This window comes from Sander lucioperca, chromosome 2 (assembly GCF_008315115.2).
Source record: "Sander lucioperca isolate FBNREF2018 chromosome 2, SLUC_FBN_1.2, whole genome shotgun sequence".
NCBI classification, from domain to species: domain Eukaryota; kingdom Metazoa; phylum Chordata; class Actinopteri; order Perciformes; family Percidae; genus Sander; species Sander lucioperca.
Window position 1 is genome coordinate 23729962 of NC_050174.1, and position 19851 is coordinate 23749812.

General features: G+C 40.5%; 2 protein-coding genes across 2 annotated transcripts; one reads left to right on the forward strand and one right to left on the reverse strand.

Moving 5' to 3' along the window:
* The first annotated feature begins 1578 nt into the window (after positions 1-1578).
* upb1 (ureidopropionase, beta) lies at positions 1579-13247 on the forward strand. Its single transcript, XM_031300632.2, has 10 exons — positions 1579-1856; positions 3057-3228; positions 3349-3436; positions 3960-4054; positions 4142-4300; positions 4380-4549; positions 5528-5609; positions 9610-9652; positions 10660-10814; positions 12422-13247. Exons 1-10 carry the CDS (start codon positions 1753-1755, stop codon positions 12503-12505), a joined length of 1152 nt encoding a protein of 383 aa, XP_031156492.1. The 5' UTR covers positions 1579-1752; the 3' UTR covers positions 12506-13247.
* Positions 13248-14331: 1084 nt separating this feature from the next.
* On the reverse strand, positions 14332-19787 carry gucd1 (guanylyl cyclase domain containing 1). Its single transcript, XM_031300633.2, has 6 exons — positions 19381-19787; positions 19156-19240; positions 18841-19006; positions 18647-18738; positions 18300-18541; positions 14332-15551 (listed from the first exon to the last, which is right to left on the reverse strand). Exons 1-6 carry the CDS (start codon positions 19385-19387, stop codon positions 15460-15462), a joined length of 684 nt encoding a protein of 227 aa, XP_031156493.1. The 5' UTR covers positions 19388-19787; the 3' UTR covers positions 14332-15459.
* Positions 19788-19851: the final 64 nt, after the last annotated feature.

The window sequence follows — 19851 nt, forward strand, 5'->3', positions numbered from 1 at the left end:
TGTATTTATTTATTCTTTTTTTTTTTAAATGTTTTATTTATAGGTCCATGCAATGATGCAGGTGAGGTGGACAGTTGTTATATAACACTACTTATATTTACTTCACTTCCAGAGCTGGGACAAAAATTTCCCCTTGTATTTTTGGCCCAGGCGGCCCACACCCACCGTGATTGGTCAGACACATTCTGCAGACAGTCCTCTTAAAATGTGCATGCATTCTATGATATGAGTTGCCTAGTGTTCTGCGTTCATGTGATAGTTTTGGATCCTTCAAGAGGGATCTCAAGACTTATCTGTTGATCTTACACTTAAATAATTAATGAATTCTTAGTTATGATTTGTATATTTATGGTATTTGTTTATTTTTTTTATTATTATTGATATTTGATATATGCCATTGTTGTTATTATTACTATTTTGCTTAATATCGGCTTAGCAACTTTTAACAGTTTACTCTTAATTTTAACTATTGTAAGATTCATATGTTGTCACTTTGGACAAAAGTGTCTGCTAAATACAATAACCATAACCATAACCCTTCCCAAAAGCTACAATAAAGCTGAGAGTAGTATATGCCCTGGAAAAGAGCACGCGCGCACACACACACACACACACACACACACACACACACACACACAGAGCCTCCCTCCCTTCCTGAGAGTCCCTGTTAATTTGCTTACTCCTTACCACGTCGTCATCTACTCTCTCTTCCATCTTTTCCTCACTCGCTCCCATGGCCCTGTCATGGTCACTCTCCTCCTCGTCGTCTTCTTCCCTGTCATGATGTTGTTTCTGCTTCTCTGTATAGCCAGCCACCTCTCCTCCTTCCTCTACTTCAGGTAATGCTGATGTTGAAGCAGCTAGTTACTACAGCCCCAAACATGTCAGAAATGTTGGCACATTTTGAGGCATCCTGTAGATTCTTAATCTTTTTCTCCCGTAATTTCTCTGCACCTCCCTTGCGCTTTGGTGGTCGTTCGTCCATTTTAACGTGGATGCTAAACTTCCAGCATAACTATGACAGCTCGTGTCTCAGGGCCGGTGTTACACCGAAATCTGTGACCCATCGAGATCGGTGTCCCCCTACCTCAACCTGAACCAAACCCCTGTCCCTAACCTTAACCACGGAAGGGGGCGCTACGCTTTTAACAGGAGGGACACAGATCACGACGGGTCACAGATTTCGGTGCAACACCGGGAGTGGGGTAGGGGGTTCCTGGATTTGATTGGGTCAGGCCAGTGCCAATAAAGAAAATCAACCAATGGGCCGCTGTCAGTTCTTTATTGGCCGGCGCGGCCAAAAAATAAAAAAATAAAATAAAAAAGGCTTATAAATTATATCGGCGATTTGGCCCAAAAGTGCATCGGCCCACCGGGACAATTTCAGGTATGCCAGATGGCCAGTCCAGCCCTGTTCACGTCTCAAGGTGGAGCTGTCAACTCATATAATGCCGGCTAGTGAAATGAATAATAATGCATCATATTTTAATTGTGATAGCCTATTTTGTGAATTAAATCTGAATCTGAAACGTAACCATATCACGTTTTGAGGGCGTGCACTGCACTGGTAGAGTTACCCAACTTCCCTTACCAGCCGCTGCACAAACATTGTAGCGCCACTCAACCAGTGAAAACCCAGAGTCTTATATAAGAGTGTGACAGATAAAAGGGGCAGATGCACAGCCCCTATCCATCAGTCACCGAGCTGCACTGGAGCTGCTGTGAAGGCGCAAACCTGAAGAACACGCAGAGATGTCCGCATGTGAGTTTGAATCGCTGGAGAAATCTCTGGAGTCCCACCTGCCAGAGGCCGAGCTGTCAGAAGTGAAACGCATCTTATTCGGAAAGGACACACAGTGAGTTGTCGCGAGAGTAGCTACTTGTTTAACTGTGGTGAACCGAACCAGTCTTATGGATCATATCATTTTCTATTCAATTTGTTCCTGGTAAATTATTATTCTGTTGCGTGGACTTTGGTCAGCTGTGTAAGATCTGCAGTGTTCAACACACAACCTTTAACCTGTGCAAAGAAAGGATTACTCATTAAAATGTTTAAAACATTTTAGTTTCTGTGTCCAAGTAGGCCTCTTGCTACACTTAATAATGGTGTTATTGCTGAAAAGCACAAAGGCAAAAACTAGGAAGGGGTATTAATCCGGACCTCTGTTTCTTTATGAGTCACATCTCCAGTTATGCTCAAGGGAGAATAATGAACTGAAGAAGTAAATCACAAACTAGGGCTGCAACGAACAATGACTTTAATTATCGATTAATCTGCATATTATTTCATTGATAACTCATTTTGTCCAAAAAATGTCCATAAATAGTAAAATATTGTTTTATTATATCCCAGAGTGTAAGGCAAACTATTCAAGTACTTTGCTGAGTCCAACCAACAGTCCAAAACCCAAAATGTTCAGTTCACTAAATAATATGACAAAGAAAAGCGGAAATTCTTCACATTTTAGAAGCTAAAAAGGCAAAAATCTCTCAAAGATCTCTGCTCTGTGGTGTTTGGACTGAAACTGAAGAATACACAGAAACCAAGGGAGCAAAGGTTTTGCTCACTTCTTGCTATTGATTTAAAGGCCTAAGAGACACCTGTAAACAATTTAATTTGTTTGGTTATTACAAGGAATCAATGTTAGATCTTCTTCCTATCTTCTGTTTATGGTGAAACGCAAGGGTATTTATAGGTTATTTGACAGTATTTTTTTTTAATGCATTCAATTTATCTAAGTGACAAGGATAATACAATACAACATAGAACATGGCTGCACGATCTATACGTGTTGCACAACCTCTTCACATCTGACTATTTGCTTTTAAAGTTATAGTATTTCAAATATTAGAATACACTTTCCTATGTGTATATTAAGAGACTAGAAAAAACTGACCTACCTCATGTCTTTATGTAAATTACATCCAAATGCATTTTGAGAATAATGTCAAATCACTATTCTGGTGTAGCCCTGTATATTGTTTTGCATGTTTTGAAAACATCACATAAGGGTGTCCATTGTGGAAATACTCATGAAGAATCTTGTTTATCACAGGAAGTTTGACCTGCCTGCATGTGCTGTGAGTGCTGCCGTTGAGCGTGACTTTGAGCTGAAGGGTTACAGGTTTGAAGCTGCACAGGAACAACTGAGGCCGCCAAGAAGGATCCGTGTGGGACTCATTCAGAACCACATAGTTCTGCCCACTGATGCTCCCATCCTGGACCAGGTCAGGACTCAGACACGTTATTAAACAGGCCTGTCGTGGTTTAAGTGGGATAGAGACGGACAGGGTGCTGTACATTCTTAAAACTGCAGGTAAAAGTCACTCTGCTTGTCCCCTCCACAGGTCAATGCCATGCATAGCCGGATTGGTGAAATGGTTGAAGTGGCAGCCATGTGCGGTGTAAACATTGTCTGCTTTCAGGAGACCTGGAGTGAGTGTTTTAATGAGTCAGAACTAGGGCTGGGTACCAAACTTTGATATTTTTAATCACCGACCAAATTACCTCCTTAGTATTGAGTAATTAATTATATAATGCCTTGTCCGTCATTACCAAATATGAATACCTAAGGAGTAGAGCTCATCAGTGTCAGTGAGCCAATAAGCACACAGCATGCTTGTACCATGCTTGTGATTGGCTGTCTAACATTACACACCATAGAGAAATGCAGGAAAAACTCCACGCTATGCACAGAGACGGGGCTCACACATGTGTATGTTGTTGTATTTTGGGAAGCTTGACTACAGTGTGCGTCAAATAGGTGTAAAGTAGCTGAAACATTTTTTTTACCGTAATGTGGTGTGTTGTAATGTCTTTTTGTTAAAATGGATTTTTTTTAAATTGATAACGTTCAGGAACTGGTATGACGATAACGAAAAGTTACCCAGCCCTAGTCAGAACTGCACATTACATATTGGCCAGTTAACAAAACTAACCTTTCTTTTGCTGTCTCCAGCCATGCCCTTTGGTTTCTGCACCCGTGAGAAAGAACCATGGACGGAGTTTGCAGAGTCTGCTGAAGAAGGAAACACCACACGCTTCTGCCAAGAGGTGGGATTACAGAGTTCTGCCACAGTGCAATGATATGCTTTACTACAGTACATAAGCCCAATAATAACACTGTGATTTTCTCATTAGCTGGCTAAAAAATACAACATGGTAGTTGTTTCTCCAATTCTGGAGCGAGAGGTGCTGCACAGCACTCTGTGGAACACAGCAGTGGTGATCTCCAACTCTGGAAATGTGCTGGGAAAGAGCAGGAAGAACCATATTCCCAGGATCGGAGACTTTAATGAGGTTAGTGTGTGATTTCCGTACATGCAGCTGTATGAAATTAGGCAAAGTGCTTTGTTCACTGTGTTTCTTTTATACTCAGTCTACATATTATATGGAGGGCGACACTGGCCACACAGTGTTCCAGACACAGTTTGGGAACATTGCTGTTAATATCTGCTACGGGCGCCATCACCCTCTCAACTGGTTCATGTACAGTATGAATGGAGCGGAGATCATCTTCAACCCCTCAGCTACTGTTGGAGCTCTCAGGTAATAGACTCAATGGAGTAAGTAGTATTCCTCCTGGCATTGCTGCATTGACAATTGCTACAATGATGTCTAATTTTTTTGGTATTATTCATTTATTTTCATCAGGTTAAGTTTTTACCAGTGGTGCAGTCTATGTGATACGCAGGAATACGCCATATACCCACTAGGAAAAGTCAAGGATTTCCATATACCCACTTACAAAAGCGCAAGGATAATGATACGTAACAATGATTGTTTTTTGTGACAGAACTTTCACACTTACGTTCATAAATTCACCCCGCCAATCTTGCGAGTCGCATAGGAACAACAACTCAGTTGCTTGGCAGTCATTCTCTGTGCAAATTTGAAATTAACTAATGTGAATCACTGGAATCACACTTGAAACAAAAGCAAATTTAAACTACACAGTATTTTGGTAAGCCTGCCCATTAAACTATACTGCTGCTTCGAATGACACTGTAGCAGACGTTAACGGTACAGAAACTACAGAAAATGAGCCAGATAAGGCTGATGCTATATGCGATAACGTTATAAAATACTTATAGGGTTGACGCTCTGGGACGATTATGACGCTGGGAGGGAAAGATCACAGTGTACTCACTACAAAAAACTAGACTACACCACTGGTTTTAGCCTGTGATTATTTTTATTTTCTCTTTTCATCATAAATTGACTGTAAGTCACAATGCCCACCAAGAGCCAGTTTCTGCCTTTTAAAAGGAAGTTTTTCCTTGCACCAAAGGCTTGCTTTTGGGGGGAATTTTAAGGTCTCTGTAAATTTTGAATGTGGTCTAGACCTCCTCTATCTGATGTGATTTGACACTATAAATAAAATGTAATTGAACAGTGGTACCTATTCCCTCTGTTCCCCCCAAAACTAGACCTGTTGCTGTTGCTATACATATACTGTACCGTACTGAAGTTGTTGTTAGTTATTGTTTTATTAACATCAATAATAATGTTTTTTCTTGTCTACAGTGAGCCCATGTGGTCCATTGAGGCCAGGAATGCAGCAATAGCTAACCACTGTTTCACTTGTGCAATCAACCGTGTTGGGACGGTAAGTCAGTCTGCAATCATTCACAGAGGTCTGATAAATGACAGCATATGAGAGCTCACAGAGTTGCGCTTTTGACAATCAAGTTCATGGTCGTAGCCAGATTTTAGACATAAAGTGTTGTTTTCTTTAAATCTGGTTTGGTTAGAAAACATTCATGATTTTTAAACATTTTTTTTTTGTTGTAAATGCTACAAAAATTTAGATTAAAAAAATTACAATATCCTAACGGCATTATGGGAGAAATCATGAACCACCTGAGTTACTCTTTGAATGTAAGTGGGGTTTTTCTCAGTTCTCCTCCTCATCCGCAGTGTGTTATATGTTACGCCAAACTGTTTAGGCTTGTGGATTAGGCAATATTTCTTCAGACCCAGCCTGATAGAGTCAAGTTGTTGTTCTTGTGAGCAGATTTGTTTTGATTCAGTTCGCGAGTAAGAGCATTTTGCAACGGCAGGTTTTTCTTGATGGAGGGGTTTTTCAGTTTCCTTCCTTTGTTCCTTTGTTTTTTTTCTCTGTGATTCTTGTGTTTTTTATTTCTAGTTTTCTCTCTTTGCCAATGCTTTTTCAGTTTGTTCCTACCCCTTATTACCTCTTGAAGTGTATTTCTCAAAGCTTTCATCTCTCTTGATCATCTTGCTCGTGTTTTAACAAAAATACACTTTAAGTAAACATAGGCGGAAAAAAATATACATTAAGTATAAGAAATTGAAAAAATAGAATTAGTTATAATAATAATAGTAATAAATCAAACATATTTACAGAATAAACATCCTTCTATAAACAGACAGTATATAGTCACAGATGTACAGATGAGTAAGGTGCGGATGGGTTAGGGTTAGGGTTAGGGTTAGGGTTAGGGTGTTGCCCATGATTGATGCCAGCCTGGCTAGCATCCTCCTCTCCCCCACCTCCTCTATGGTGTCCAGAGGGCAGACCAGAACAGAGCTAGCCCTCTTTACCAGTCTGTTTAGCCTTTTCCTGTCCCTCTCTGTGCTCCCAGCTCCCCAGCAGGCTACTGCATAAAAGATTGCAGACGCAACCACAGAGTCATAGAATGATTTTAACAGAGTCTTGCACACACCAAAGGACCTCAGCCTCCACAGCAGGTGGAGACGGCTTTGGCCCTTTTTGTACAGGACGTCTGTGTTTTTGGACCAGTCCAGTTTATTGTTGAGGTGAACACCCAGATATTTGTATGTCTCCACCATCTCAATGTTTTACCTTACCTTACCATACCAGGCAGCCTCCTGCGAAAGTCAACCACCATCTCCTTTGTCTTGCTGGCGTTGATGTGAAGGTGGTTTGACTCACACCAGTTGACAAAGTCCCCGATGACCTCCCGGTATTCCTGATCATTCTCCTCTGATACCCTCCCAACAATGGCAGTATCATCAGAGAACTTCTGCATGTGACAGCTGCTTGTCTTGTACCTGAAGTCCGCTGTATACAGGGTGAAGATAAAAGGAGCAAGCACGCTACCCTGTGGTGCTCCTACTGCTCATCACCACACCAGACACACAGTCCTGGAGCCTCACATACTGTGGTCTGTCAGTGAGGTAATTGATGGTCCATGCAGACAGGTGGGGGTCAACACCAGCTCCCAATAGCTTCCCCCAGAGCAGTGATGGTTGGATTGGATTGAAAGCACTGGAGAAATCAAAAAACATGACCCTCACAGTGCTCCCAGTGTTCTCCAGGTATGACAGTGATCTGTGTGATAGATAGATAATGGCATCCTCCACCCCTATGCCTGGTTGGTAAGCAAACTGTAGGGGGTCCAGTTCTGAGCTCACCAGGGTTCTCAGGTGTCACAATACAATCCTCTCCAAGGTCTTCCGCTTTTTGATGCAAACGCACATGTTTTGCATCATTTGGGCCGATCGTCCAAACGAATCCTGTAAACACACTGCCTGAAAACGCACTTTTTTGAAACCTGGTCCCAGGGTGAAAAATATCGAAAACGGCTTCCTTTTTGCTTCGTTTGGACGGTGAAGCTGCATACGTGCGCATCGATGATGTCATCGCCACACCTCTCGACCTCTAACGTTATGTAGCTAACATTAAACGTCGCTAAAGTAACTGACGCTCCAGCAGGGACGTAACGTTAACGTTGGCTGCTATGGTTAGCTGTTATAAGTGGAAGTAGACAACTTATCAACTAACTAGCTAATCTGTCTGCTTATCAACTCCTTGAACGGATTAAAGTAACTTTTAGCACGGCTTATTGTAGAAAGGCTACCACAAGAAAAACGTGTAGATTATCAAAAAGACATTGGATCATTGATGTTTGTTTGATTGCCGATGTTAGCTAGCAGCGTTAGTGCGCTAACGTTAGCGCTGCTAGCTAGCGTGCTGCAATCATGTCCGATGGCAGACAGAATTGCAAAATAAAAAGCAATCCAACAGCACATTATACAATGTAAACAAAGACACGTTTTCTTGCGGCGGCCTTAAAGTTATTATAGTCTAGCATGTTATGATCGGGAGTGACTGAAGACTATGCTCTTCTTCTCCGTTTTTGGTGAATTTCTGTAGCAGAAACAGCGCCACCTATAGGCCTGGAATATGAAGTAGCGTGTTGAGTCTTTTACAAATGGATCTGTTTGGACGCACATTTTTTTTACACGGTTACAGGCAAGACGGGGAAAAAAAAGATTGTTTTGGTACGTGTGGACGTGGCCTAAGTCTGAAGTGGTTGGGTTGGGTGGTTTTAGTTTTAGGTACTGGGACCACACACAAAGTCTTCCACAGGACTGGAACTCACTCCAGACTCAGGCTCAGGTTGAAGATGTGCAGGATGACCACACTGAGCTGATCTGCACAATATTCACACAATCTTTCTTTCTTTCTTTCCCTTTCCCCTGCTATAATCTGCCTACTCCGCCTGGCTCTTATATGGCCTGATCCACTGGACTGTCTGGGGGAGTTTCTGGGTGATCTGGGCCCTTTCATTCAAATCACTGATGGTTTTTATATTTCCATCTTCCACCAAAATAGGCTAACGATTGTGTCATAACCACGCGACTTACTGTTGCACAGTAGAGAAATTACCGTACAGTACAGGAGAAGCTCGCAGGCAGTTTCGACTCACATTAGCTGTTTAAGTTTAATTACTAATGTTAACTAGCATTTTAGTTAGCAATAATTAGCCTGTGCCTATGTTATCTCCTTACATATACCTACGCTCTCCGTCTCTGCAAGATTTCAGACAGGTTGCTCACATCACATATACGTCTTCAAGCTCAGTTTGAGGCTGCTCAGTAACGCTCAGCCATCACCGGAAAAGTGCTTCTAATATCCTTCACTGGTCTCCGTCCAGAGCAACGGGATCTGTTGGTCCATTTTATATATGTCAATGCATGTAGTAGATCTGGAGGGTGGACAAGGGGGTCCTCAGCAATATAGTTGACCTTGTGGTTGCCTGATGTTATTGCTTTTTATATATGACAGTGTTGTAACGTGGCACACATTTTGAGCAACCACAAAATAAGAGTAAATATTGCTGAAAATTCACTGCTTTTAGTTTTATAGAAACTTTTCACTCTACTTTTTCATCTGGTAGGCTAAGTATTTTATTCATTTTAAAAACATCTTTTATTGTTTTTTATCAAACTGAAATGATAATCCCTTGTTTGAGGACAAGTGATTTTGTGGTTAATGGGCTCACATATAAAAATATAATTCATTAAATTAAAAAAACAAACTCGTGAAAAAAGTTTACATTTGTGCAAAAGACCCTCAGATGATTAACCCTGAATATTTATATTCATCAACAGAATTAGCACTTTTCTTAGTGGGACATGTTTTCGCCAAATTCTCAAGAAAGTATACATTACTGATTACTATCCTAAAGACTATTTACACACCCAATTCATCCCAAAATTGGAAGTTACACAGCAATAGGTTGTGGTAGCTATGGCCCTCTTCAGGGGTCTCCACTCAGCTCAGTTCACTGTTGGGAGCCGGTGTGACTTTATGTTTATTTGTGTATTACACACAGGAACATTTCAAAAGTGAATTCACATCTGGTGATGGAAAAAAAGGTAAGAGATTTATTTCCTAGAATTGAGAAAATTAGCTTAAGGGCGTTTTCACACATACCTCATTTGGTCCGGACTTTCGGACTTTTCAGTTTGATCCGAAACAAAATTACAGGTGTGAAACCTCCCCAGGACCACGGTCCGGATCAAAAGACCAAATTTTGGTTCGACCAAAAGAGGTGGTCTCGGTCCGGACCAAACTGAACCATGGTCCGGTTCGTTTACAGTGTGAAAGCATTTTTTGGATGGTTCGGACTTTCGGACCAAATAGAAGAAGCTCTGGCAGGCTCTCCTTGTGTTACAAGACCGGGGAATAGCTCTTTTAAGGAATAGCTCGGTGCTTAGTGTGTAGGCTACATGAGAGAGTGAAAGTGACGGTGAATGCGCTCAGAGCAGACAGCTGTCGGCTATTAGAGCAGAGAATACATCAGCATTTTATTTGTTAAGTGGTAGTAAATGTACAGTGTAGGTTTCCGTTTGTCTCTGAATAAATTCTCCAGAAAGTTCCAGTGTCTTGCTTCTCAACATCACAACAAAACAAAAAGAGCCGCGGCTGTAGGGGAGAGCAGCAGTCAGCTGAAAAAACTCCGACACAGAGAGAAGATACGAGAGGATGGGGAAGCCCGTCTACAAACCAATCAATTATAAGTATCTGGACGTATGTGATGACGGCAGGATGTAGTTTTGTCACGTATAGATCTTTAGTGCGCTTGCATAACTGCAGTGTGAAACCAAAACTTACCAGATCAAATGTATACAATGTAACAAAAACATGAACCTTGGTCCGGACCTTGGTTCGGACTTTCATGTGTGAAAACGCCCTAATTTTCATTTAGCTTCTTTAACCTGTAAATGTGCATTAGTATGTTTATTCTTACGGATAACCTGAATATTTTGTGATGTTGCAGTATTTATTTTATCTATAAATGTATTTGTGTTTTCCTAGTCTGTCATGTTTGGTCCTACATACAGTGTTTCAGTACCACTTAGAGCTCTCCTGACTTTTGCAGCTCACCATGACTTCGGACACTTCTATGGATCGAGTTATGTGGCTGCTCCTGACGGCAGCCGCACCCCGGGGCTCTCCAGGACCCGTGACGGACTCCTGGTGGTAGAATTGGATCTCAACCTGAACAGACAAATCAGCGACAAATGGAGTTTTAAGGTAAAAACTAACTGGGAATTGCATACAGTATGTTGCCTTCCTGTATGTCACATTTTGACCTACTTTAATGCTACATCTACACTACTATCGACGCAAGAGTTTTAGCTCCAGTCGCAGAACTAATCTCCGTCCATAGTCTATATCCATGACGTTCCACGTCCGGGATTGCTCCGTTGCCGCCGGAAATTCCCCCGGATTTCAATCTTTTCGGCCGGATGTCCATTACCTTCCGCTTTCTTTGCGTTGGAATTTTAAACTCCGTTGGATTTATGAGGACTATGGTTAACTGGTCCTCAGATCTCTGCAGGGTAAATCCAGACAGCTAGCTAGACTATCTGTCCAATCTGAGTTTTCTCTCGCACGACTAAAACAACGTTTGAACGTACACATCTTCCACCCAAACAAGTTCCTTCCCGAGGCTTTGCAGCGTCACTGTGGCTCTGCCCGGTGCTTAGCGCCGCCCATGACAATTGTGATTGGTTTAAAGAAATGCCAATAAACCAGAGCACCTTTTCCTCCCATCTCAGAATGCTGTGTGAACTCCCCAGACCCTTCTCTGCAGCGCTGTGGAGGAAGGTCTGGCAAAGCGAGATTACATTCATATAAACACGTCTGACAATGCATAAAACATGACCATTCGTACATGCTGGGCAAGGGCGTGTTGGTGTAAACAGGAAGCAGTCTGACGTTACTCTGCAGTTGACAATCATGGATGTACTGTGTACGTTGAAAACAACAACAATAACGAAAAGTAAGACAGGGATTTATTTGCTTGGACCGATGACAAAGTGGAACTTTTACTAAAAGATTTGTAAGCCTACCTAACCGATAAGACCGACTGACGTGCATTGTTGTTTCCAAAGGAACATGCCTGTCCAGAATACAAAACAACCCAAGTGTTTTCAAATCAAAATGGGGACAGCAGTGTTTCCAAAGTCTCCATTCTCGGAAATGCCGTATTATTGTGGATGCGAGGCATAACTTAGCAAATATCTTTTCCATTCAGTTGTTGAAAAGATATTTGTTTTTAAAGCTATAGTGCATAGTTCCTGTCTCCCCCATGAGGAATTCTAAGTAATGACAAACAAAACTGTCGGCGCATCCACATGACACAAGCCTTCCGTGATCGCGCACCACCCCCACCCCTCCTCCACGCAGTTACTAGTAGCCAAGGAGGACACGGAGGATTAAAAAAACATGATGGTCGCTTCAGAAGAGGCAATTATCTTCACTTAATTTTCTGAGCGCGAAAGTCACCGGACGACACCAGTTTCTGAACATAGCCATACTGAGAAATACAAAGAGAGTTGTGCGGAGCTGATAGTCTTAATTAGATTTGTATTAATTAATTTGGCAATGGCTTGAATGTAACAGACGTTCAGTGATATACAAAAGTTACGCACTAAAGCTTTAAACAAAAAACGTAGTAGTGTCCCATATATAACCAAGGTTTATGTGTTCCTGCAGTGATTGGTTGGTTGTATATTAGACATACTTGCTAAAGATTGCAAAGGTTTTAAGAAGATTTGTATTATGTAAACACCATTGTGTCAAGAATACAATCTATTCTCCTGAACTACTGTTAATCTATGTACCTTACTTTGCAGATGACAGGGCGATATTCTGAGTATGCAGAGGAACTTACCAAGGCTGTCAGACATGACTTCAAACCCAACATAGTGAAGGAATAGATGATGTTCTACTATAGTAGATTTAAGTTTGAAACAAACCAAGTTCAGTTATTTTCTTTTCCCCTAAAGTTGGGGATTGTTTTATTAGGAATAACCCCTTGAGAAGTAGCATCTCTTTTTTGAGGGGGTCCTTTTTCTTCTGCATAATTTGTCTGTATTTGTTTGTATGTCACATTGTTGGCATTTTCTTGGTTCTATCACTGTATGGCAGAACACTACATTCAAAGTCAAACCAGTGTTCTTTATAAGTGGATAACTAACTTTTCTTGATTTCATTGTTGATCATTTAACACAAGCCTGACTTTTTCAGTTGTCTAAAAATGTATATGGAGCTGTTGACAGATCAACAAGTCCTTAAAGCGAGACCATGTAACTGTTGCTGAACAGTGGCCGCTGCAGTCACAAGTGCCAATTATGGGTTAATGCTAAATGCTAAAACTGTTTTGTAACTGTAGCATAAGGTAGGGAAAGTTCACAAAGTCAGTGAGTTACACATTAATATCTATCTTAAGTTTGCTAATACTAACTATAGTTAGCCACTGTCTGTAAGCCAAAGGTCTAACTAGACCAAGAAAGGCTGTAGCAGCTGAGTGCATTAAATTGAACAAGGGTTTGTTTTATTATATGAATTCAACTTTTTTTGTATCCTGGTATAGGTCATTTCATACCTTGATAACAATATACATCACGATATAGCATGTTTTCTGGTAATTTAATAAAAAAAATAGTCTATATGAAATAACCACATGGTAAAGCCTATTTTTGTATAGTCCTGTATGAATTAAACACTTCATAATACGAATTAAAAGTACTAAGAATTTTGTCATTTTATTGAGAAATTTAGTGCTAAATGAACATAACGCGCAAGGATCAGCAACATTTACCTCACTTGGACATGTTATGTTCATAACATGTCCAAGTGAGGTAAATGTTGCTGTAACACAAATGGGCTGCGGGTTTTTCGACACTGCGATAGAAATGATACCGAAAAAATATATAAGATAGTCGTTTAGCCGATATAGTGTACATCGTCCAGCCCTAGTCTCACTTTAAGGTCAAACAATCATCTGCATGACTTTTAAAGACTTTATAAAGATGGATCCAACAAATTTTCATTAGAGGCACCAATAGAAAATTGTTATAACCATTAAATGATCAAATTAATCAATCAAATGAAAGCATTTAGGCTATTTTGGCTGATAAGGTAGATGTCCTCTCAGGACTGTGTGGGCATCATTTACAGAATGTGGTTGACTGACGGCTCCTTCGCTCTCTAGTGAGCTTTGTTGCACCTACTGCGGGAAAAATATTACATCTTTATTGTTCTTAGCACAAAGAGTTTGGTGACGTCACATCAAAATGTACAACCATTTTATTATGACAATTATTAGTTATTCAATTCATAGATTATAGGGTGCTGATAATCTACTCGATAGGAGATTTTAGGTTAATATGCTTTAGGGGAAATACGGTTGGTTGGACTACTGATGTTTAAGATAACTTTGTTTATGATTATTAAATCTGTCCTCCCAAGAACCACGTTAGTTATATTAGGCTCATATTAGCTGGCTAATATTGGAATGGCCTATATTAATAACTTGTATGACAAAATTACCGAGATCAGATTGCGCCAACCTTTGGCAAAATGTAAATATAAAATTAGGGTTTAAAATGGAAGTGTCTTAATTAAATACATGACAAGGGTGGAGTAAATGTTCAAATCCTTTTATCACAACATATAATAAATGCCCCTCTATGTTTAATAAAAAAAATAAGGTTTGTGGTTTAAAATGTGTTGTTTGTTCTTCCCAAAAAACACAACCAGGAATACATCATTTTTTTATTTATTCAGAAAAGCAATTACATGGTATATTTTTTATTTATTTAAATAACACATAATTATGTCTGGTTTAAAGTGTAGTGCAAAAACATATACACAATACCAAAATAAAACTAAGTGACAACGAGGAGACGACCTAGTCTTCACAACAGAGAACATGAGTCAGAATTACTCCTTTGTACTGCCACCCGATCAAAACAACCATACCACTTATCTATTTATCCAGCATGTTGCCACGACACCAAAACACAAAATGCCGAGCTGGTTTTTCTCTCTCCAGTTAAGTGAATAAAACTGATGAGTTCATGTTTCAGTATGTCAATCCATTGTCCATGTTCTTCTGCAGGCAGATTGAGTTCCACAGACAAACTTTGGGGTTTTGCATTGAACTAGTTGTCATTTGACACGCAAGTCACACTTCAGAGCAAAAATTACCTGAGACTCTCAAAACTACTTCCTGTATTCCCTGTCGATAGAATCATCAGAATTAGAAGTGACGGAGAGGTGAGTTAGAAGGATTTCTTTTAAAAAGGCAAGCGGAGGTGAGGCTGGAGGCTGCTGACGAGCCTCTTCAGGACATCAACACTTAACAGGACAAATAAATTAGATACACTAAAATGTTGTCATCATCAGCCCTGAATTATGCGCACACTATTTCCTGGTAATTCCTATTCTATGTCATGATTCCCACATTTTATCCACTGCAGTTTCACAAATCTGAAATACTCACACTTTGAGATTTCAACAGCTCCAATATGGGTCATTAAAATTCAACAAAGATGCAATAAAATACATTTGAACTATCTGCTTATCTCAACAACAAAAAAAGTGGATTAAAAAAATAAATTCAACTTAGGTTATTCAAACTCCCAGCTGTTGATCCTTTACGGGTCGAGTGGTACTGACTGTGTAGGAGGGAATAATAGCGGTGAATCTGCAGCAGTCATGTCATCAGTTGGGCTCATTAGCACCGGAAAGGAGGGCCCAGGGGATCTGCGACAACTGACACCAGGGGGAGCCACAAGTCCGAGACTGTCGAACCTGCAGCATCAGAAGATCACTACAATGGTGAGCTGAGGACAAGAGTGAAATCCAAACCCATCTTCACTGTCCATCAACTCTCCTTAAAGACCAACAGGATATCCTCATCTGTCCCATAGCTCCGCCGAGCCTCCTCAAAGTTACTGACGCTGGTGCAGCACACCCCTGAATATAAAACATACACACACACACACAACGTGTTACTACAGTAGCAGTCAAAGGATTATAGTAGTACAAGAATCAGCTAATTGTCTTTTTCCTGTTTTTTAGCCACTAGCAGTGTGGCAATGTCGTTGTTTCCTCAAGTGTCACAATGAGGTTCACATGAGTGAAATATCTCAACATCTATTGGATGGATTGCCATGAAATTTGGTACAGACATTCATGTTCCCCTCAGGATAAAGTGTAATACTTTAAATGATTCTTTTACTTTACACATAGTCTATAGCCACGACGTTCCACTTCTGGGATTGCTCTCTTTCAGCCGAAAATTCCATTGGATGTCACTCTTTTCGCATGTCCGTTACCTTCCACTTTCTTTGTGTTGTAATTTTAAACTCTGGTTGATTTCTGAGGACTATGGTTAACTGCTCCTCAGATCTCTGCAGGGTAAATCCAGACAGCTAGCTAGACCAGTGGTTCCCAACGTTTTTTCCTTGGCGCCCCCGCTACTTAAGTCTAAGAAAAGCTGAGCCCCCCCCTCCGAAACCGAAGTTGAGGTAACTCTCGAGATACAGTCTTACTTTCTTTTTTGATACAGAGGAGTTATCAGCACTTTTACGTTTCTCCACCATGTTTTATTCATAAAATAGTGATGCCGTGGCGGCAGGAAAAATGAGGATGATAGCAGCTAGCAGCTGACCTGATGACAGCAAGGGTCCCAGGTTAAGAGGTCCCGGAGGTTTGGCCTACTAAGTAGCCTGCCTACAATTTTAAGCGAGAACAAATATATGTAGCTTTTATACAGACTTTTGTATACATTATATATTCTAGTGTATTATCATAATTTGTTTAACGTGCACATATTTTTTTTAGGGCTGTCAATCGATTAAAAATTTTTATCTAATTAATTAGATAAAATTAATCGCATACATAATTAACGGTGCTTGAACCGATACTTTTTAAGAAAGTAAAAAAAGAAAAGAAAAAAAAGGGTACTAAACAACAGTTGGTGACATTAAAGAACGGCTTGTTTATTGCTAAGGCCATATGGTCAAAGTTAAATGATTTAATAATAATGTATAACAATAACATTAACTTATTTCACTAGTAAATTGCTGTTGAATGACAAAAACAGCAACCAGATAGGAAAAGGACATTTACAACAACTTCAAATGCACCACGAAGCTGTAGTCTACCAGTTTCATTGAACGCACCGTCTGTGTTGTTTTTCCGACGGCAGCTGCAGATTGTTACATACCGGTGTTGAATCCTCTACAGTAAAACACAGACAAACTTTACACCGTTTAGCGTTAGCTGTCAACATTGTAACCGTGTTTAATCCAGCTACTAGCTAGCGGTAGGCTAACGTTAGCTGCTGTTGAGTATAGTGTTAACTAGCTAGCGGTAGGCTAACGTTAGCTGCTGTTGAGTATAGTGTTAACTAGCTAGCGGTAGGCTAACGTTAGCTGCTGTTGAGTATAGTGTTAACTAGCGTCACATGCAGCGGTGTTTGTGTTGCTTGTAATGTCTGTTTCAGAGCATCAGAGAGAAGCGCAGACATATCAGTGGCACCAGATTTTCGTCTGTATGCAAACGTCAATATAGAATGGATTAATCTGCGTTAATTTTTTTAACGCGTTATTTTTTCTCAGATTAATTAATCGAAATTAACGCGTTATTTTGACAGCCCTAATTTTTTTTTATACCTCAACCTCAAACCAGATAAAGACTTGCGCCCCCCCTGTGATCTTTGCCGCCCCCCTGAGGGGTCCCCGGATGGTTGGGAACCACTGAGCTAGACTATCTGTCCAATCAGAGTTTTCTGTCACACGTCTTAAACAACCTTTGAACGTACACGTTCCACCAAAACAAGTTCCTTCCTGAGGCTATTTTGCAGCAGTACCGTGGCTCCACTCGCCGCTTAGCCCCGCCCAATACGATTATGATTGGTTTAAAGAAATGCCAATAAAGGATAGCACATTCTTCTCCCATCCCGGAATGCTGTTTGGACTCACCAGTCCCTCCTCCGCGGTGCTGTGAAGGAAGGTCTGGCAATGCGAGACTACTTTTCACATTGCAGCCTCATCTGCTCAAAATTTCAATGATCTCAAAAAGTTGGCTATTCCACAAACTGTTGTTGATTGTTTTGCATGCAGAATTAAAGAATTATCTTGGAGTTAACAACTAAAAAGTCTTCTAAATAAAACAGACTAAAATAAGCTTTGATCTAATGCTGCAACTAACAAACATTTTCATTAATCTATTAATTTTATTTTTTTGATTTATCGGTTAATTGCTTAGTCAAGTTGTCAGAGCCCAGGGGTGAAGACTTCATATTTTACACTTTGTCAATCTGTTATCTAATTATTATTAATTATGAAAAGCCGAAAATCCTTACTTGAAACTACAGTGTTTGCTAGATAAATGACCTAGATAATTAAACGAGTATCAGAAGTGTTGGTGATTATTTTTCTGTTTTATAACTTGTCAGTTAATCCACTAATTTTTTCAGCACTACTTTTATCGAAAAAGAAAACTAATATCCCTTTATGTGGCAAAAAAGAGGCAACAGGTATCAGGGCATCCAAGTCCTGATGTAACATCTGACACTGTTTCTTGGCATTATATTTTAAAAACTGACATTAAATCTATATTTTAAACTGTTTTCAGAAAGGCTCCTGTAACCGTTTTCTTATTTGATTACAGTTACGCAACATTCTGCCTGTGCTTTGGACATATGAGATTACTCACGGTCAGAATATGCAGGGTTGTTGTAGAAAACACAGCCAGTGGTTCTGTTGAAGCCACACAATACCACAAAGTGGCCCTGGTACTCTGGCTTCCTGCAGAAACACTTCTGGCCCACAGGCAGGAAGCAGCAGTATTTGACAGGCGAGGAGCACAGTTCACATGTCAAGACGACAGCGTTGACCAGCACTATGGCAACATGGCCATGCTCCAGATGAGCCTGGATTTCCTGAACTGTCACAGAGCTATGAGAAGACATCCACAAAGACATTTCATGTGTTAGATTTACTTTATCTAAGGCAAAAGCTGGTGGCTTGTCAAAGTGAATAAGTATTAACAGCAAAACTCACCATTTCTTTACCACCACACCTTTGCTCTCTGCTTTAAGGAAGAGCTCATTCACTCGGTCTTCTTCTGTATCAAAGTGTTTCTTATAGAAGGACTGCAAACCATACCAAAAGACAAAGCCACTATCATACACACAGAACTAGGAACATAACAATCTTGCTTGGACAGTACCATTGGTGTAGACTCAGCAAAGTACCTGATTCCTAAAGCCCTTATCAACACCCAGGGTCTGCGTGAAAAAGCAGTGTTTGATTCCTAGATGGCACATGAGGTAGGCCAGGTCAATAGTCCACACACTCTCTGTCAGCTTGAGCTCCCAGCATGCTCTCTGAAACTCCTCATCACTGACAGGATGGAGGTACCTGCAAGATTAGACAGTTAACCTGTGAATGCCTTGTCAGTTCCGTGTTTCTAGGCATTACAATTTCATTCTCATATGCTCGGTGTTTATTAATAGTTATTCAGAAGACCTTTGGCAGACTACATATAGCAAAACATTATTAACACTTACTTCAGGACCATCCTGGAGCAGGCTAACCCACAGTCCCAGTGGAACAGCTGCCGAATGACAGGGACGTTCAGCAAGACGGCATCCTCTGAGAAAACCCGTGGTGTTATTATTAATGTTAGTTACACTTTCACAGCTGTAAACTGACGCTGCTTTCGTAAACATTTCAAGCTAGCTCAATTCGTAACTTTATGTTTAAAGTTATTGACAGCAGGTCGAGTCACTCACCTGTCATTCTGTTGTATTCTTTCTTAGACAAGCGGCCCACTAGCTAACGTTAACTCAAGACAAGCTGGCCAGTCTTGTTTACAGCATTGAAGCCGCGGTTGGGTTTCTTCATGGATGCTTAGTAGCAGAAATCAGCTGCCCAACTGCAGTATTAGCTGTCAGGCTAACAGTATTAACGTAAACTAGTCTGTTGGCAGGTTCACTGCTTATACAGCGAAACTAGCTCCTCAACGCACACCACTGCTGAACATACAGTTAATAGTTAACTAAACAAATACGCAATATAAGTAAGAAAAACAATTTTTTGGCAAGTTTTTGTAACGGTGAAGCTCTGCTTCGGTTAGCTGTTGTTTGTTAGCATACTGAGAAGCCTCTTTCTTGTGTTTGTTCATGTTGGTCTGCTGTAAGTTATGCTGCCCCCGTGCGGTGCGGGGTGGTCTTCTTTAAAATGTTTCAGGCTATAAGGTAGGT

Coding starts and splice junctions, on each gene's coding strand:
- upb1 (XM_031300632.2), top strand. CDS start 1,753: ATGTCCGCATGTGAGTTTGAATCGCTGGAGAAATCTCTGGAGTCCCAC. Junction 3,229..3,348: donor ATGCTCCCATCCTGGACCAG/GTCAGGACTCAG, acceptor TCCCCTCCACAG/GTCAATGCCATGCATAGCCG. Junction 4,550..5,527: donor GCTACTGTTGGAGCTCTCAG/GTAATAGACTCA, acceptor TCTTGTCTACAG/TGAGCCCATGTGGTCCATTG.
- gucd1 (XM_031300633.2), bottom strand. Junction 19,007..19,155: donor TGCTCCAGGATGGTCCTGAA/GTAAGTGTTAAT, acceptor CTAATCTTGCAG/GTACCTCCATCCTGTCAGTG. Junction 18,739..18,840: donor ATAAGGGCTTTAGGAATCAG/GTACTTTGCTGA, acceptor TATGGTTTGCAG/TCCTTCTATAAGAAACACTT.